Genomic DNA, 13,070 nt, shown 5'->3' on the forward strand with positions numbered 1-13,070 from the left:
TAAAAAATGTATTTCACATGAGAGAATTACTTACCAGTCGTCTAACATTGGAGCAATGTGTCTGTGGGCCCATTTCTCTCCCGTTTCATGTGTCTTCAAACTGCAGTACAGTAAAGTACAGTATTTGTCAAACTGCAAGTGGATGGATGTTTTATGTTAAATGTAATTATGTGTAGGATCAATGTGTTTTAACGGTTCGTGTTGTGGACGGTAACTTAAAATATTAAAATATTGATGAAAGTTGATGGCGAGTACATGATTTTCTTTTCCAGGCAGTCCGCCGGTTACAAAAACTCTTCTAATTTATACATCAGTGCCATCTAGCGGCTGCCTTCTGCAGGTACAAAAATAGTGAGTTGTGTTTCCGGGTAATTGGCATTCTACTTCCGGCGTTTGATAGTGCTTTGATAGTTGGATTGTTTGGCTGTCGACAGACCGTAAGTGTGTGTGGCCGCAAGTGTGTGTGTGTGTGTGTGTGTGATGTCCCGCCAGGCTGTGCTGAAGAACAGGAGGACTCTGCTGGAGCGAGCAGAGAAGTTTATATCAGACATTTATTTCACCGACTGCAACCTGAGAGGACGGTGCGGCTCTTTATCCATTCATTCATTCATGCTCAGACTAGTTCGCTTTTTTTTCTGTCTTAATATTACACACAACCATCTTCTATAACCACGGCAACTGTGCTTCACACGGTTCGGTGCACATGTAACAGTGTTTGTTATGACGTGGCGTTTAAGATTTTAGCTTCTAAATGGTCGTCAATAATAATATATTTTTTTATTTCTATTGAATCTGTTGTGCTGTTGTTTTTCACTTTATTATGCGTACAGTTTTGATCAAACTCGTCATTTTATAGGATTTGAACAGTTCATTATTTGTTGCTGTGTAGTTTCTGTTTGTGTAGTTTGATCTGAATTATAATTTGCAGGTGTTTACTCTCTGCAGGCTCTATGGAGACTCTTGTCCACTTGAATCCCTCAGCTCTTTCTTGTCCTCTAAACGGATCTCATTCTCAGAGGCGTCCAAGCAGAACTTTGCACCTCATAAAGTGGGCGACACCTTTGGACCAACGTGAGTGAATCTTTTATTGCCCCGTCGCTTAATAAAACAATTCCTTCAGATCTGGATGATACTGTCTGATGTTTTGTTGCAGGTGGTGGACCTGCTGGTTTAAAGTGACCCTGAAAATCCCAAAGTCATGGAGAGGAAAAGAGGTTCATCTCCTGTGGGAAAGTGATGGGGAAGCCATGGTTTGGAGAGACGGACAGCCAGTTCAGGTAACGGCCTCATCTGTTTCCAACAACCGATGTTTTCCTTCAGACTAGATTTCCTTCCGCCACTGTGGTTCTATTCCCTCATTACATTCATATGTCCCATCTTGACCTATAGGGGCTGACTAAAGAAGGTGAGAAGACCAGTTACATCCTGACTGACTGTCTGACAGACGAGGAGCCTCAGAGGTCAGTCAAGCAAGAGTTATGAATGCATTGCTTCTACTGTAACCAATGGAGACCTACTGAGCCGTCATGTTCTCTGCTTTCCTAGCATCACTCTGTATGTAGAGTTGGCCTGTAATGGACTTTTTGGAGCTGGTAAAGGGTCCATGATTGCAGCTCCGGACCCTAACAGGAAGTTCTCCGTGCAGAAGGCTGAGCTGGTGGTGTTTAACCGGGACGTGCAGGAGCTGCTGACTGACTTTGAGATGCTGGTTGATATTGTGAAGGTACAGTCATGGAGAGATTTAATTTCACTCTAGGGAATGGAAGGTTGAAGAACATTGAATTGGATCTTAATCTCCATGATCACAGGATCTAGGAGAGGGAGAGCAACGAGGCTACCAGGCTCTGTACACCGTCAACGAGATGGTGAACATCTGCGACCCATCTGATCCAAGCTCCTTTCCCAAAGCTCACACTCTGGCTCACAAATTCTTCAACCAGCACAACGGACAGAGCCAACACACCGTCCATGCAATGGGCCACTGCCACCTAGACACAGGTCTCAGCTTCATCTCTTCATTTTAATACAAATTCATATCTTTGCATTATAAGATGATGCATTTGCAAATCTTGTGATGTTCCCTCTTTTATCAAACAAATTCATAATTCTGCGTCCTGCATCCACAGCCTGGCTTTGGCCTTACGAAGAGACTATACGCAAATGTGGCCGCAGCTGGGTGACGGCGATCCGATTGATGGAGAAGAACCCAGAGTTTGTGTTCACATGCTCTCAGGTTATTTACCTCTACTACATATGATCACTACAGATCTACAGCTTCTATATCTGGACATTTCACCCCAATTGCTTTGTCATCCAGGCTCAGCAGTTCCAGTGGGTAAAGACCTGGTACCCTGGACTCTTCTCCCAGATTCAGCATTACGTCAAGAAAGGCCAGTTTATACCAGTTGGAGGAACGTGGGTGGAAATGGTAAACTGATCTTTGAACGCAACAATGTTTCGTACGTCACATGAGTCCAAGTGTGTTCTTGCTGGTTGCTGTGGCCTTTCATGGCCACTCAGCTCTTCTAAAAACAAACTGTGCTATTTTTGTGCATGTTGATATTAACAAAGTTCATGTTTACCTTTCAGGATGGCAATCTGCCCTCAGGTGAGTCCATGGTCCGGCAGTTCCTGGAAGGCCAGCGCTTCTTCCAGAAAGAGTTTGGAATCTGTTGCAAAGAAGTGAATATTCATTCATTCATTCAATTCATAAAACTCATTCATCTGCTGCATTTATGTGCATTTTAATTTCCCTCTGTCTGTCCTCTTTTAGTTCTGGTTGCCAGATACCTTTGGCTACTCTGCACAGATTCCTCAGATCATGCAGGGCTTTGGCATGTCCTTCTTTCTGACACAAAAGCTCAGCTGGAACCTGGTCAACGCTTTTCCTGTAAGTAGGAACCCCAGCACTACACACACACACGCACGCACACACACACGCACACACAAACTGTAAATGAAATGGTTTTGATTTTCATTTCTGATTTCTCTCTCCTTCTCAAAGCACAACACATTTTTCTGGGAAGGTCTCGACGGCTCCCAGGTCTTGACTCACTTCCCACCTGGAGACTCGTACGGAATGGAAGGAAAAGTGAAAGAGGTGAGTGTGTTTCCTGCATTGTGCCTTGTTAGTCTCTGTGTGGGGGCGGGGGTGTATTTACAAAGGCCTTTTCTCTGCCATCAGCTGGTCAACACAGTGAGGAACAACAAAGACAAGGGCAGAGCCAACTACAGTGCGGTGCTGTTTGGCTTTGGTGACGGTGGCGGCGGGCCCACTCAGCTGATGATAGACAGACTCCAACGAGTCCAGGACACAGATGGACTTCCCAAGTCAGTTCCAGTCCTACCACTTTAACTTGGAGCTCATCAGCATTACTCACAGCTCCAAACTAACCCAGAAACGCCTTCCAGTAATATCAGTCATGGATATTACATTTGCTTTTCCTTGGGCGTGGGATTTGTTTGTGACGCAGGATCCAGACACGCATGTTATCCACCCACATGTGGCGGGCATTGTTAAATACTAGAGGATATGAATGATCTCTAGTGATGTCATGGTCTTATGTTGCCAATTCATACTCTCACCACAGCCGCTTTGTCTTTCAGGGTCCAGATGTCGTCTCCGCTCAGGCTTTTCTCTCAGCTGCAGGCTGATTCAGCTCTGCTCTGTACGTGGAGTGGAGAGCTCTTCCTGGAACTACACAATGGAACCTACACCACAGAGGCAAAGGTGGGCCTGAAGTCTGGACAAATGTGCCTCCACAGCCATAAAAGGGAATAAATATGTGCACACAAATATAATAAATACAGTATAGTATAAATAATAGATAGTAGATTAATAGAGAGGGGAGCTATGGGACACAGTATAGATCCTTTACATGCCCTCAAATGTGGCGTACTTTTTGTTTCATATTCAAAAAAAGTTCAGTCTTCAAGCCTGCTGTGTTGTTTTCAGATAAAGCGTGGGAACCGCCAGTGTGAGACTCTGCTTCACGACATTGAGATAGCCAGCAGCTTGGCACTGGGAAGCGACAACACCTTTAAGTATCCTGTGGAGAAGCTCCAGGAGCTCTGGAGGTACACACACACACACACACACACACACACACACACACACACAACACAACACACAAAAGTTTGATGACAGGAATTTGATATGTGTTCCACTTTGCTTCTTTGTTTTCCTTGCAGGTTGTTGCTTCTGAACCAGTTCCATGATGTGATCCCTGGCAGCTGTATAGAGTTGGTTGTTGAGGATGCACTGAAGTATTATGAGGGCAAGTTTCTAATTATAGTTTCTGCCCATTAAATCAAAGTCCTATTGAGCTTCTCCAAAATGAAGAAGAATCACACTTTATTTTAGATATCCGCAGTGCCGGTGCCAGACTGCTGCAGGATGCCTGTGAAGCTCTGGGGTCAAAGGGCAGCGGCTCCCCTGCTGTTTTCAATTCTCTGCCATGGGAACGCAACGAAGTCGTCCAGATTCAAGATGACAGAGGCCAGGCTGGTCTCGGTATGTTTGACATTCACGTGTTTAGGTTACCTTCCGTACAACACCTCCATGCCTCTGTGTGTGTGTGTGTGTGTGTGTGTGTGTGTGTGTGTGTGTGTGTGTGTGTGTGTGTGTGTGTGTGTGTGTGTGTGTGTGTGTGTGTGTGTGTGTGTGTGTGTGTGTGTGTGTGTGTGTGTGTGTGTGTGTGTGTGTGTGTGTGTGTGTGTGTGTGTGTGTGTGTGTGTGTGTGTGTGTGTGTGTGTGTGTGTGCAGCTCTGGTGAGAGTTCCCAGTATCGGTGTGGCCCCTGTGAAAGACACAAAGCCTGCAACTCAAGTGTCTGTCACTGTGCAGGTATGCTGGCTTCCTGATTACAGAGATCTGTGAGTCAGTGCTGCAACAAAATCTCTCTAACCAAAGTGGGGTGTAACATTACAGACCGATACCGTCGTCATGGAGAATGGGATTTTCCGAGCTGTGGTAAATAAGGATGGCAGTTTGGCATCACTGCTCTTACTTAATGCAAACAGGTACGAACCACATGTGAGAGGCCTTTGTGTTGTCCACTGCAGTAACTACTGGCCCTGCTCCTGTGTCACAACTCTGTTTTGGTTTCAGAGAAGCAATCTCCGATGGCTGTCATGGAAACCAGTTTGTCATATTTGATGATGTCCCTCTCTACTGGGATGCTTGGGATGTAATGGACTACCATCTTCAAACAAGGTGACGCTCATCACTGTTACATGAAACCTTAAGGTCATCAATCAATAAATAAGGAGAATGGTAAACTGAGCTGCAGGCTTGATTCCACAGGAAGCCGGTGGTGGAGGTGGAGCAGCCTGTTGGTGTGGTGAGCTCAGATGGGCTCAGAGGCAGCGTCAGCTTCACCCTCAGGATCAGTGACAAGAGCACCATCACACAGGAGATTGTCATGGATGCAATGTGTCCTTACTTAAAGTTCAACACACAGGTAGATGTGATCTATGTGCAGTCATCACTAATCTCAAACAGAGAATGGAACACATCACAAAACAAACGTGTTGGGGAATCTGTTCATTGCAGGTGAACTGGGCAGAGTCACACAAGTTCCTTAAGGTGGAATTCCCGGTGCGAGTTCGTAGTCCCAATGCCACATATGAGATCCAGTTTGGCCACCTGCAGAGACCCACACACTGGAATACTTCATGGGACTGGGCCCGCTTTGAGGTATGACACTGGGGTTATGGGCTTGGGTTCACTCTCTGTCATTGGGGCCCTGAACACATCATATGCTGGGATGAGCTCTCTCAGAATAAACAAAAGCAATTCTGCCAAATTCTATTTGAAGCTCATGTCACTCACACCCACACACCCACACACTGTGTATCCTCTTTGCAGTTTTGGTCACATTGTTTGTTTCTCAGGTTTGGGGTCACAAATGGGCCGACCTGTCAGAGCACAATTTTGGAGTTGCACTGCTGAATGACTGCAAATATGGCTACTCTGTCCACAAGAACGTCATGACACTATCATTGTGAGTGTTCCCAATAAAACATCTATACCACAAATCAGTAAATAGGTCAAATATAATGACACTAAATTAGTAAGTCTCTCTGTCTCTCTCTCTCTTAGACTGCGATCACCAAAGTCTCCAGATGCAAACGCTGACATGGGGACTCATCAGTTCACCTATGCAATCATGCCACATACAGGTAGAGTTTGATATATAGTTAATACATTTATCAAGTTATCCTTCTTGATGGTTGATCTTTGACAGTGTGCACAAGCATTTCCGTGCAGCAGAAGACATCGTGGGGAAAAAACATCCTAACTATCCTCGGGGATCTTTGTCATCCCCTCTAATTGTCTGTTGTCTTGCAGGATCATTCCAAGACGCCTCCGTCATCCAGTGTGCGTACAACCTGAACTTCCCTCTGAGGCCGCTGCGTCGTCCGGCCGACGCCGCTCCATGGAGCGCCTTTACCGTCAGCGCTGCAGCGGTCGTCCTGGAGACCATTAAACAGGTCCACGAGCTTGACCTCATTTAGGATAATCCACTTTACTCTGTCAAGCTGCTTACATGAGCACTGTTTGCCACTGTTTAGGCTGAGGACAGGAAGAAAGCACTTGTTGTCCGCCTGTATGAGTCACATGGGAGCACTGTGAACGCCACTCTGTGCCCCTCCCTCCCTGTCCGTGAAGCCTGGCAGTGAGTATTTTGGTTTCGACATCAGTCACTTTGGCTTGCCGGCTGTTGCGCTGTATTGTGTGTCTGAATCCGTTTCCTTTCCTTTCCAGTTGCGATCTGATGGAGAACCCAGATCTCACTCGGCCTGCACTGATGACATCAGAGGGAATCACCTTGAACTTTAACCCATTTCAAATCGTGTCACTCCTCCTCACTTTGTAATGCATGTGGCTCAAAGTTGTCACATGTGGGACTTTGAGAGCCGGGGGAATTAAAATGGAATACAAAATTACACATTATGAAAGTAGATCTTTTAAAGAGTATAAACTGTTGATTGATTGATGTGGTTGACAGTAAAGAGTCATTTGGGAACCATTTTCTACTTTCCTATTTCTATTAATGGGCAAACATGTAACAGCATTACTGGCTTTGCTTTGCATGGATCTGATCATTGGGTGAAGAATTAACAAAACATTTGTTTTCCCCAAAAAACTTTTATTGTATAAAAACATAAAATGATCTAAAATGGCAGTGGCCTTCCGTTTACTTGTTGTTCTGTCTGCTCAGTCTTGCACTCCGCCTCTGTGGACCTGTAACATGGGAGGACTCTGGTTAGATCTGTCAGCACTTTTTTACACTTCAAATATGACTAACAATTAACAATTGCCGTTTCCGGGTAAAGAAACCAGCCAGAGCTTTTGTTTGGGTGACTTATTTAAGCTTTAGATGGGGAACTCACCTCCAGCTGCCTCAGCATGACTGTTCTTCCTCCTACGTGCAGCGGAGGATTTCTTTTCAGCCTGAGGTTCATCGACTTCCTGACGCTTTTTCGGGTTTCGTCTCTTAAGTCCGGTTTCCTTCAAAAGTGCATCCTTTTCTTTCTTCGACTTTCTTGCAACAGTTTCCAGTTGGCCCGCCTTTCCCTTTGTGCCACTTTCAGAGCGACGTCTGGCCACCTGAAATGAACCCAGACTCGTTATAACTGTTCCCTTTATTGATGTTCAAAGAGAAGAACCACATTGTACCTTTGTGTCCTGTGTGTAGTCGTGGTCAATCTCCTTCTTTGTCCTCTTTTTTGCCGTGGGTTTTTTTTTGGAATCTGTGGTGTTAGAGGTTAGGTGTCAGATATCGGTCAGTCAGATACATTTCATCTTAAGTTACTCGTTTCATGTATTCTGTTCTGTTGAAAGTGTCCTTTACCTTTAGGCGCCATGGGACCTGGATCTCCCTGAAATGACAGCAGTAGTTGTAAGTAACACCGATGTAAAAACAAAATCTACAAAAAACTGTTTTTTCTGTCCACTCACTTTGAACCACATAGTTCTGCCATTGTGGTCTCGGACAGATTTCATTCCATCCACATAGTAACACTGCAGCCACGCCTGAAAGTCAGAGTAGTCTGCCTTCTCCGGATCATAGCCTTTTCCACCTTGGAGAAAAAAATAGAAGATTAGAATAGAAGATCATCAAGAAAACTAACAAGATTCAAGTTGGAGAACGAGCCTGTAAACGCCCAGTAGCCCACCTAGGTTCACCACCTCCAGAGGAACCGCATGACACTGTCTGAGCAGATCCCCTGTGTCCTCTTTCTCTGTTTTCCTTTTAGTTCTCTGGAAGTTCTTTCACCAAACAAAGAAGGATCAGTGTTAAAAGATGCAAACTGAATGGAGAAAGAATCTAATGAACTGACAATGTATCCCTTGCCTTGTCTTTCACCTTTGTGTCTGTGATCTCCTCCTTCACAGGCTTCTTATTTTCGCATGAATCTTCCGAACCGAGGCCTTCCAGTACAGACCGGGCTGGGACAAAGGGGGGGATGTCCAGTCTAAAACAACACACAAGCGTAAGGTCCATTCTTTCATTACAATAAGCTCTTGTGTTGTAGAAATAGGTCTCAATCACATAATGCCTTCCATGGAACGCAAGGGAGTGACTCCAAGTGAAAGAAAGTCATTCATTTGGTATCTGTAGGAAGCTCATGGAACTCGTGAGAGCTGTTGTTTCTAAATGCCGTTCAGAGGAAAATACTTAACATTCACATTTGTCTAACAGCTGCTTTTCAGTCCTGCTAATCCAGGTGTGTGCTCACTCTGTTTGCATGCATGAATATCTTTGATTCAACTCTACTTAATGGCCACCTGATTCATGAACACATCTGAATTATTTGTATTGTGCACCATGTGTGTGAAAGGGTTAATAATATTCCAATACAATATCCCAGAATACTTTTGAGGTTGGCTGCTTTGTGTTCATCACCTGAAGAGAATTTCGGCCCTCAGGTAGTTTCCGATGCCGTTGAAGTACTTCTGATTGAGCAGAGCTTCACAGATGGGCCGGTCGAAGGCTCGGTCTGACAGATGGGACAACACGTTCTCCCTGTGAAAGGACGCAGTGCAGTGATTGAGCTGTGAGGAAACCGTCTGGGTGAGTAAATGACAGAACAAGACAAGGCAGCGTTCCTAACCTGAAGCTTTGGTAGTCAAACATGATGCAGGGCCCTCTGCCCGGCTGCCACGTCCCGCTGGGCTGCCAGCTGCCGAACCTGCGTGTGTCCACAAAGCTCAGCACTTTGCACGGCTTCTCGTTGGAGTAGAAACGCAGATGGGCATGTTTGGGGACTTCGTCTTCTGGGGTGAAGCGGAAATATCCCGACATTCCAAAGCGGAACACAACGTCCATGGGCTGGTCAGCTTGCCCTGTCACAACTTTCCGCTTGGACTCATCACTTTTCATGGGCGTCAGTGTGAGCTTCACCTCCTTCCCTCTGGAGGCGGCGGTGATGCGGTAGGCCTCACAGGTGAAGGGCACATCTGGACTCTTGCTGACTTCCGATTTCCTGACCTGTCCCGTGAAAACAACTCCAGCGCACATCCTGTTCACATACAGACTGGCTAAGTGGAGCTCCGGGCCTTCAGGCATGTTATCAGATGAAGCTGTGCAGAAGAAAGAAAACATTTAATCACTAAATATATCTTGAAAGCACAAATGCAAGGCCTTGGACCTCACAATTCAACCTCAGACCCAGACAATAGGCTTCCACGTGTGTTAAGTGAGTCATGAACGCGTTAAATCAATCATGAATGGGGGATAAATACACAAGTGCGTGAAAGTATGCTGAAAACACATGCACACGAATTCAACACATTGAACAAGTGAAGCCATTGTTGCTTCATGAGTTGCCATAGAAATCAGCTGAGCGACTTACCCCCACACACACACACGCGCGGAAATGGCCCTAGCACGGGTTTCGGGTGATTTTTAAGTGGCGCAAACTTAATGTAGCGCTGAACTAAAAGTAGTTCTCTCTGCTCTTCTGCAGTGTTCTCACGATGGGACGCGCGCGGTGATTCAAGCTACGTGCGGCTTACTAAACAACTTGTGTAACAGCGCCGTAAAACTCGTTCATTCGTTACGTAAATATCGCGAGACTAGAAATATCAGCGAAAGACGCGTTCATTATTTACGGTAATATCGCGAGAGAACCTCAACCTCAATTTCTCCACGCTCGCGTCTTGTAAACATGCACACGCGTAGGACTGCACTTCTCTCTGTGATATCAAGGTCATGGTAACTATGACGACATGTTTCTGGACAATGTCGACATAAAACCAATTTGTTCTTGAGCAGACTTCAGCACTACAAGGAAGAAAACGGCACCAGGTGAGCGTCGCGCACAAGGTGCATTATGGGACTCGTAGTCATTGAGGAAAGTACAACGGAGCGGAGTTTTGGTCTTTTATGTTTTATTTCTGGATTTGTAAACTGTAAAACACAAGCATATCAACATAGTTCGCTTTTTACAAACTTATATACATCGTTTTACAAAAATGGTCCATTTAACATCTTTGCTTTAGTGACAAATCACCAGGGAATACTGAGTTTGAGGCAAAAACCACATATCAGTCAGCCCAAATAAGGGCACTGCCTTTAACTCATGGCCAAGCTTTGACATTTATAAGTACACATGAAATCGTCTTTGTTCAGTATGGCACAGTCGGTATCTATCTTCATTTGAATGAACTTTGGCAGTGGACACTCACTCTTCACTGCAGTGCATTCATCATAGTCTGGGCTTGTTTAAGCTCTGTAGAAGCAAGAAGACAAAAACTGAAATTATAACAAACATAAAATCACCAATTTGTTGTTGTCATTTGCAAAATACGTTGAACTAACCTGCGAGCAAGACTTTAAACTTATCAGCAGACACAGTAACGACCGTGGTCTCAGTGGAGCCCGACTCTGCCCCCTGTGCCTGCAGTTTAAGCTGAACCACCGGCTCGTTCACCGTCCTCAGCTCACTGGAGCTCAGTACGTAGTCCACCCGCCATGACACAGCCTCAAGGCGACCCACTGAAATTCATTATGGAGCATAGAGTTAATGGTCTTCATTGATCTAAAGAAAGCAGCACTCAGCAGCAGCTATTTTTATCTTCCTCACTTAAAGGGTCTAATTAATTAACAGGACTACTTACATCTCAGGCTTGTTTCTCTTAGTTTGTCTTGCAGTGCAGAGTGTTTGTCTTCATAGGATTTGCACAGCCCTGTTGTGTGTTCTGGAAGAATAGGTGTATAATTAATAACTCAGTGGTGTTAAAATAAAATGCACATCATCTTAGAAGAGAATTTACAGTAGAGGAGACAACAACAACAAGCCCTGTTTAACTGCTCCTTTAAGTGTTTTATACGGAATCTGTAGGTCCTGCTGTGTAAATATACATTCTACCATAGACAATCATAACATAGACATTACATTTTGTGTGGAGGGCCTGCATACTTATAAAAAGTAGACACTATTGGGGACAGAAGCTAAACTTTGATCTTATCTGCATTAACACTTGACGCTTCTCAACCTTTATATTGTGTCCATAAAGCAGCGTGACCTCACTTTTGACTCTTAATTGAATGCGGGAGAGGTGCAGTGCGCCATGCAAACACAAAAGAAGTGACATCAGGTGACCTACCCTTTGGCAGGCCGAGCTGCTGCAGCTCACTGGACAGAGATTCACTGTCAACATCGTGCTTTGCCGCACTGCTGAAGATGAAGCTCAGCACTGCCACACTGGCTTTGATGTCTCCACTCTCTGCAACACAAAACAAAGAAGAAATACCCAATGCTTTGTTTAGTGGGGGGAGTTTAACTTTAAATGTCTTCCAATACAATAAATCATTACGAGCAATGTGTAGTATGATTTCTAACTTACCAAACTTTGCATCTGCAGTGAGCTTGCCAACTTTGTCATACTGAGAGAGAGGAGATGGCACAAACGAACCGGAGTGAGTATAAGTTATAATATTATATGAATTACGCAAATTCTCCCTCACAGATCGGTTAGTACTTACATCGATGCCCTCACCAAGCAAATCCTTTAGCACTTGAGCACAGAGTAGCTTCATCTTCACACTTGACTGTTCAGATTAGTGAGGAAGGGGGGGAAGATTGTTTTTGTAAATAAACAACAAATGAAGTCGTCATCATTGTGGATTTCTTCTAACATCTGGTTATTTGTTTATTACTCACAATTTTTGCTAGCGTGCTAATTTCAGCAAGCACCCAGTCTGGGCAGTCCAGGTCTCCACAAAACCGGAACCGCTAAAAAATAATAGCAGACTATGATTAAACCCCTTAAACGGCAAGAAATACATTCATCTACCATCAATGGAAACCACCACATTAGCACGTCAGCTAGCGATAACCCGTGGTTAACACACACATCGCGAGGTAGATCAATAATCAATGCATGAATTCTTTACGTGGTTTAAGTGTCTACATAGTCTGCTTTATTCCAAACAGTAAAACGTCACATAATATCATGAAGGATCGCGTATTTTACCATAGTTGTGTCTCGTTTGTAGCGGTGTCAGCTGAGGAGGAGGGATAGCAATGAGACGCGGAAGTAGTTTCCCTGATTGGACGAAAAAATAGTGGGCGGGGTTTTAGTTGAGGCTGCAGATTTAGATAGGGCTAGGAGCGAAATGGCACTAATACTTTCTCACGGTGTTAAGCAGTTATCCTGTTCGCTTTCACGGTTGCTGAATATCGAGAAACGGCAAGGTGGTGGGATAGAATAAAGAAAACGACGACTTTATTGACAGTTTGAAGCGTGAAATTGACAGTATTGGGAACCATATGATAATCCTGGAGTTAATATAAGTATCAACAAGGACACGACTCGGTCAACTTCTGCAGCCCCATTTCTATCGACCCACTAGACACACAGTCTGGTTTCTGAATGATAGCGCCTGTTTAGTCTCTTAAAAACCTTTAAATATATACCTAAGATAACCCTCAGTGTTTACAATGGCCCTAATAGCCATTAGTGATGGGTCATGCGCACAAGCATCGGCTCTGGGAGCCGGCTCTTTGTAGTGAATCAGAAGAGCCGGCTCGCAATCGAGTGAGAGCCGGCTCCCA

General features: G+C 44.8%; 3 protein-coding genes and 1 long non-coding RNA gene across 5 annotated transcripts; 2 read left to right on the top strand and 2 right to left on the bottom strand.

Annotated features, from left to right (window-relative positions):
- Positions 1-397: 397 nt before the first annotated feature.
- Positions 398-7,261, top strand: man2c1 (mannosidase, alpha, class 2C, member 1). The gene is made up of 26 exons (XM_076137388.1): positions 398-581; positions 946-1,071; positions 1,154-1,277; positions 1,390-1,460; positions 1,546-1,723; positions 1,809-1,998; positions 2,127-2,233; positions 2,318-2,428; positions 2,590-2,682; positions 2,774-2,890; positions 3,005-3,100; positions 3,185-3,330; positions 3,607-3,730; positions 3,956-4,077; positions 4,192-4,277; positions 4,364-4,513; positions 4,766-4,845; positions 4,930-5,021; positions 5,110-5,214; positions 5,305-5,461; positions 5,554-5,697; positions 5,895-6,004; positions 6,103-6,182; positions 6,352-6,494; positions 6,576-6,679; positions 6,769-7,261. The coding sequence occupies exons 1-26, from the start codon at positions 481-483 to the stop codon at positions 6,878-6,880; spliced, it is 3,069 nt and encodes a 1,022-aa protein (XP_075993503.1). The 5' UTR covers positions 398-480; the 3' UTR covers positions 6,881-7,261.
- On the bottom strand, positions 7,141-10,194 carry neil1 (nei-like DNA glycosylase 1). The gene is made up of 10 exons (XM_076137399.1): positions 9,864-10,194; positions 9,123-9,591; positions 8,915-9,034; positions 8,375-8,483; positions 8,184-8,277; positions 7,966-8,087; positions 7,859-7,886; positions 7,684-7,757; positions 7,398-7,614; positions 7,141-7,248 (listed from the first exon to the last, which is right to left on the bottom strand). Exons 2-10 carry the CDS (start codon positions 9,575-9,577, stop codon positions 7,202-7,204), a joined length of 1,266 nt encoding a protein of 421 aa, XP_075993514.1. The 5' UTR covers positions 9,578-9,591; positions 9,864-10,194; the 3' UTR covers positions 7,141-7,201.
- On the top strand, positions 7,829-9,030 carry LOC142988295 (uncharacterized). Of its 2 annotated transcripts, none has more exons than XR_012960579.1 (3): positions 7,829-7,906; positions 8,404-8,501; positions 8,942-9,030. It is a non-coding gene; the product is annotated as an uncharacterized LOC142988295 (long non-coding RNA). The 2 variants fall into 2 exon arrangements; XR_012960578.1 differs by having other exon boundaries at positions 8,938-9,023.
- Positions 10,195-10,360: 166 nt separating the features above from the next.
- Positions 10,361-12,595, bottom strand: commd4 (COMM domain containing 4). The gene is made up of 8 exons (XM_076137409.1): positions 12,490-12,595; positions 12,177-12,248; positions 11,999-12,064; positions 11,860-11,899; positions 11,620-11,739; positions 11,131-11,211; positions 10,832-11,008; positions 10,361-10,742 (listed from the first exon to the last, which is right to left on the bottom strand). Exons 1-8 carry the CDS (start codon positions 12,490-12,492, stop codon positions 10,702-10,704), a joined length of 600 nt encoding a protein of 199 aa, XP_075993524.1. The 5' UTR covers positions 12,493-12,595; the 3' UTR covers positions 10,361-10,701.
- Between the last annotated feature and the right edge of the window lie 475 nt (positions 12,596-13,070).

Source organism: Genypterus blacodes, unplaced genomic scaffold (assembly GCF_046128005.1).
Source record: "Genypterus blacodes isolate CSIRO-AG114 ecotype Tasmania unplaced genomic scaffold, CSIRO-AGI_Gbla_v1 ptg000015l_1, whole genome shotgun sequence".
Lineage (NCBI taxonomy): Eukaryota > Metazoa > Chordata > Actinopteri > Ophidiiformes > Ophidiidae > Genypterus > Genypterus blacodes.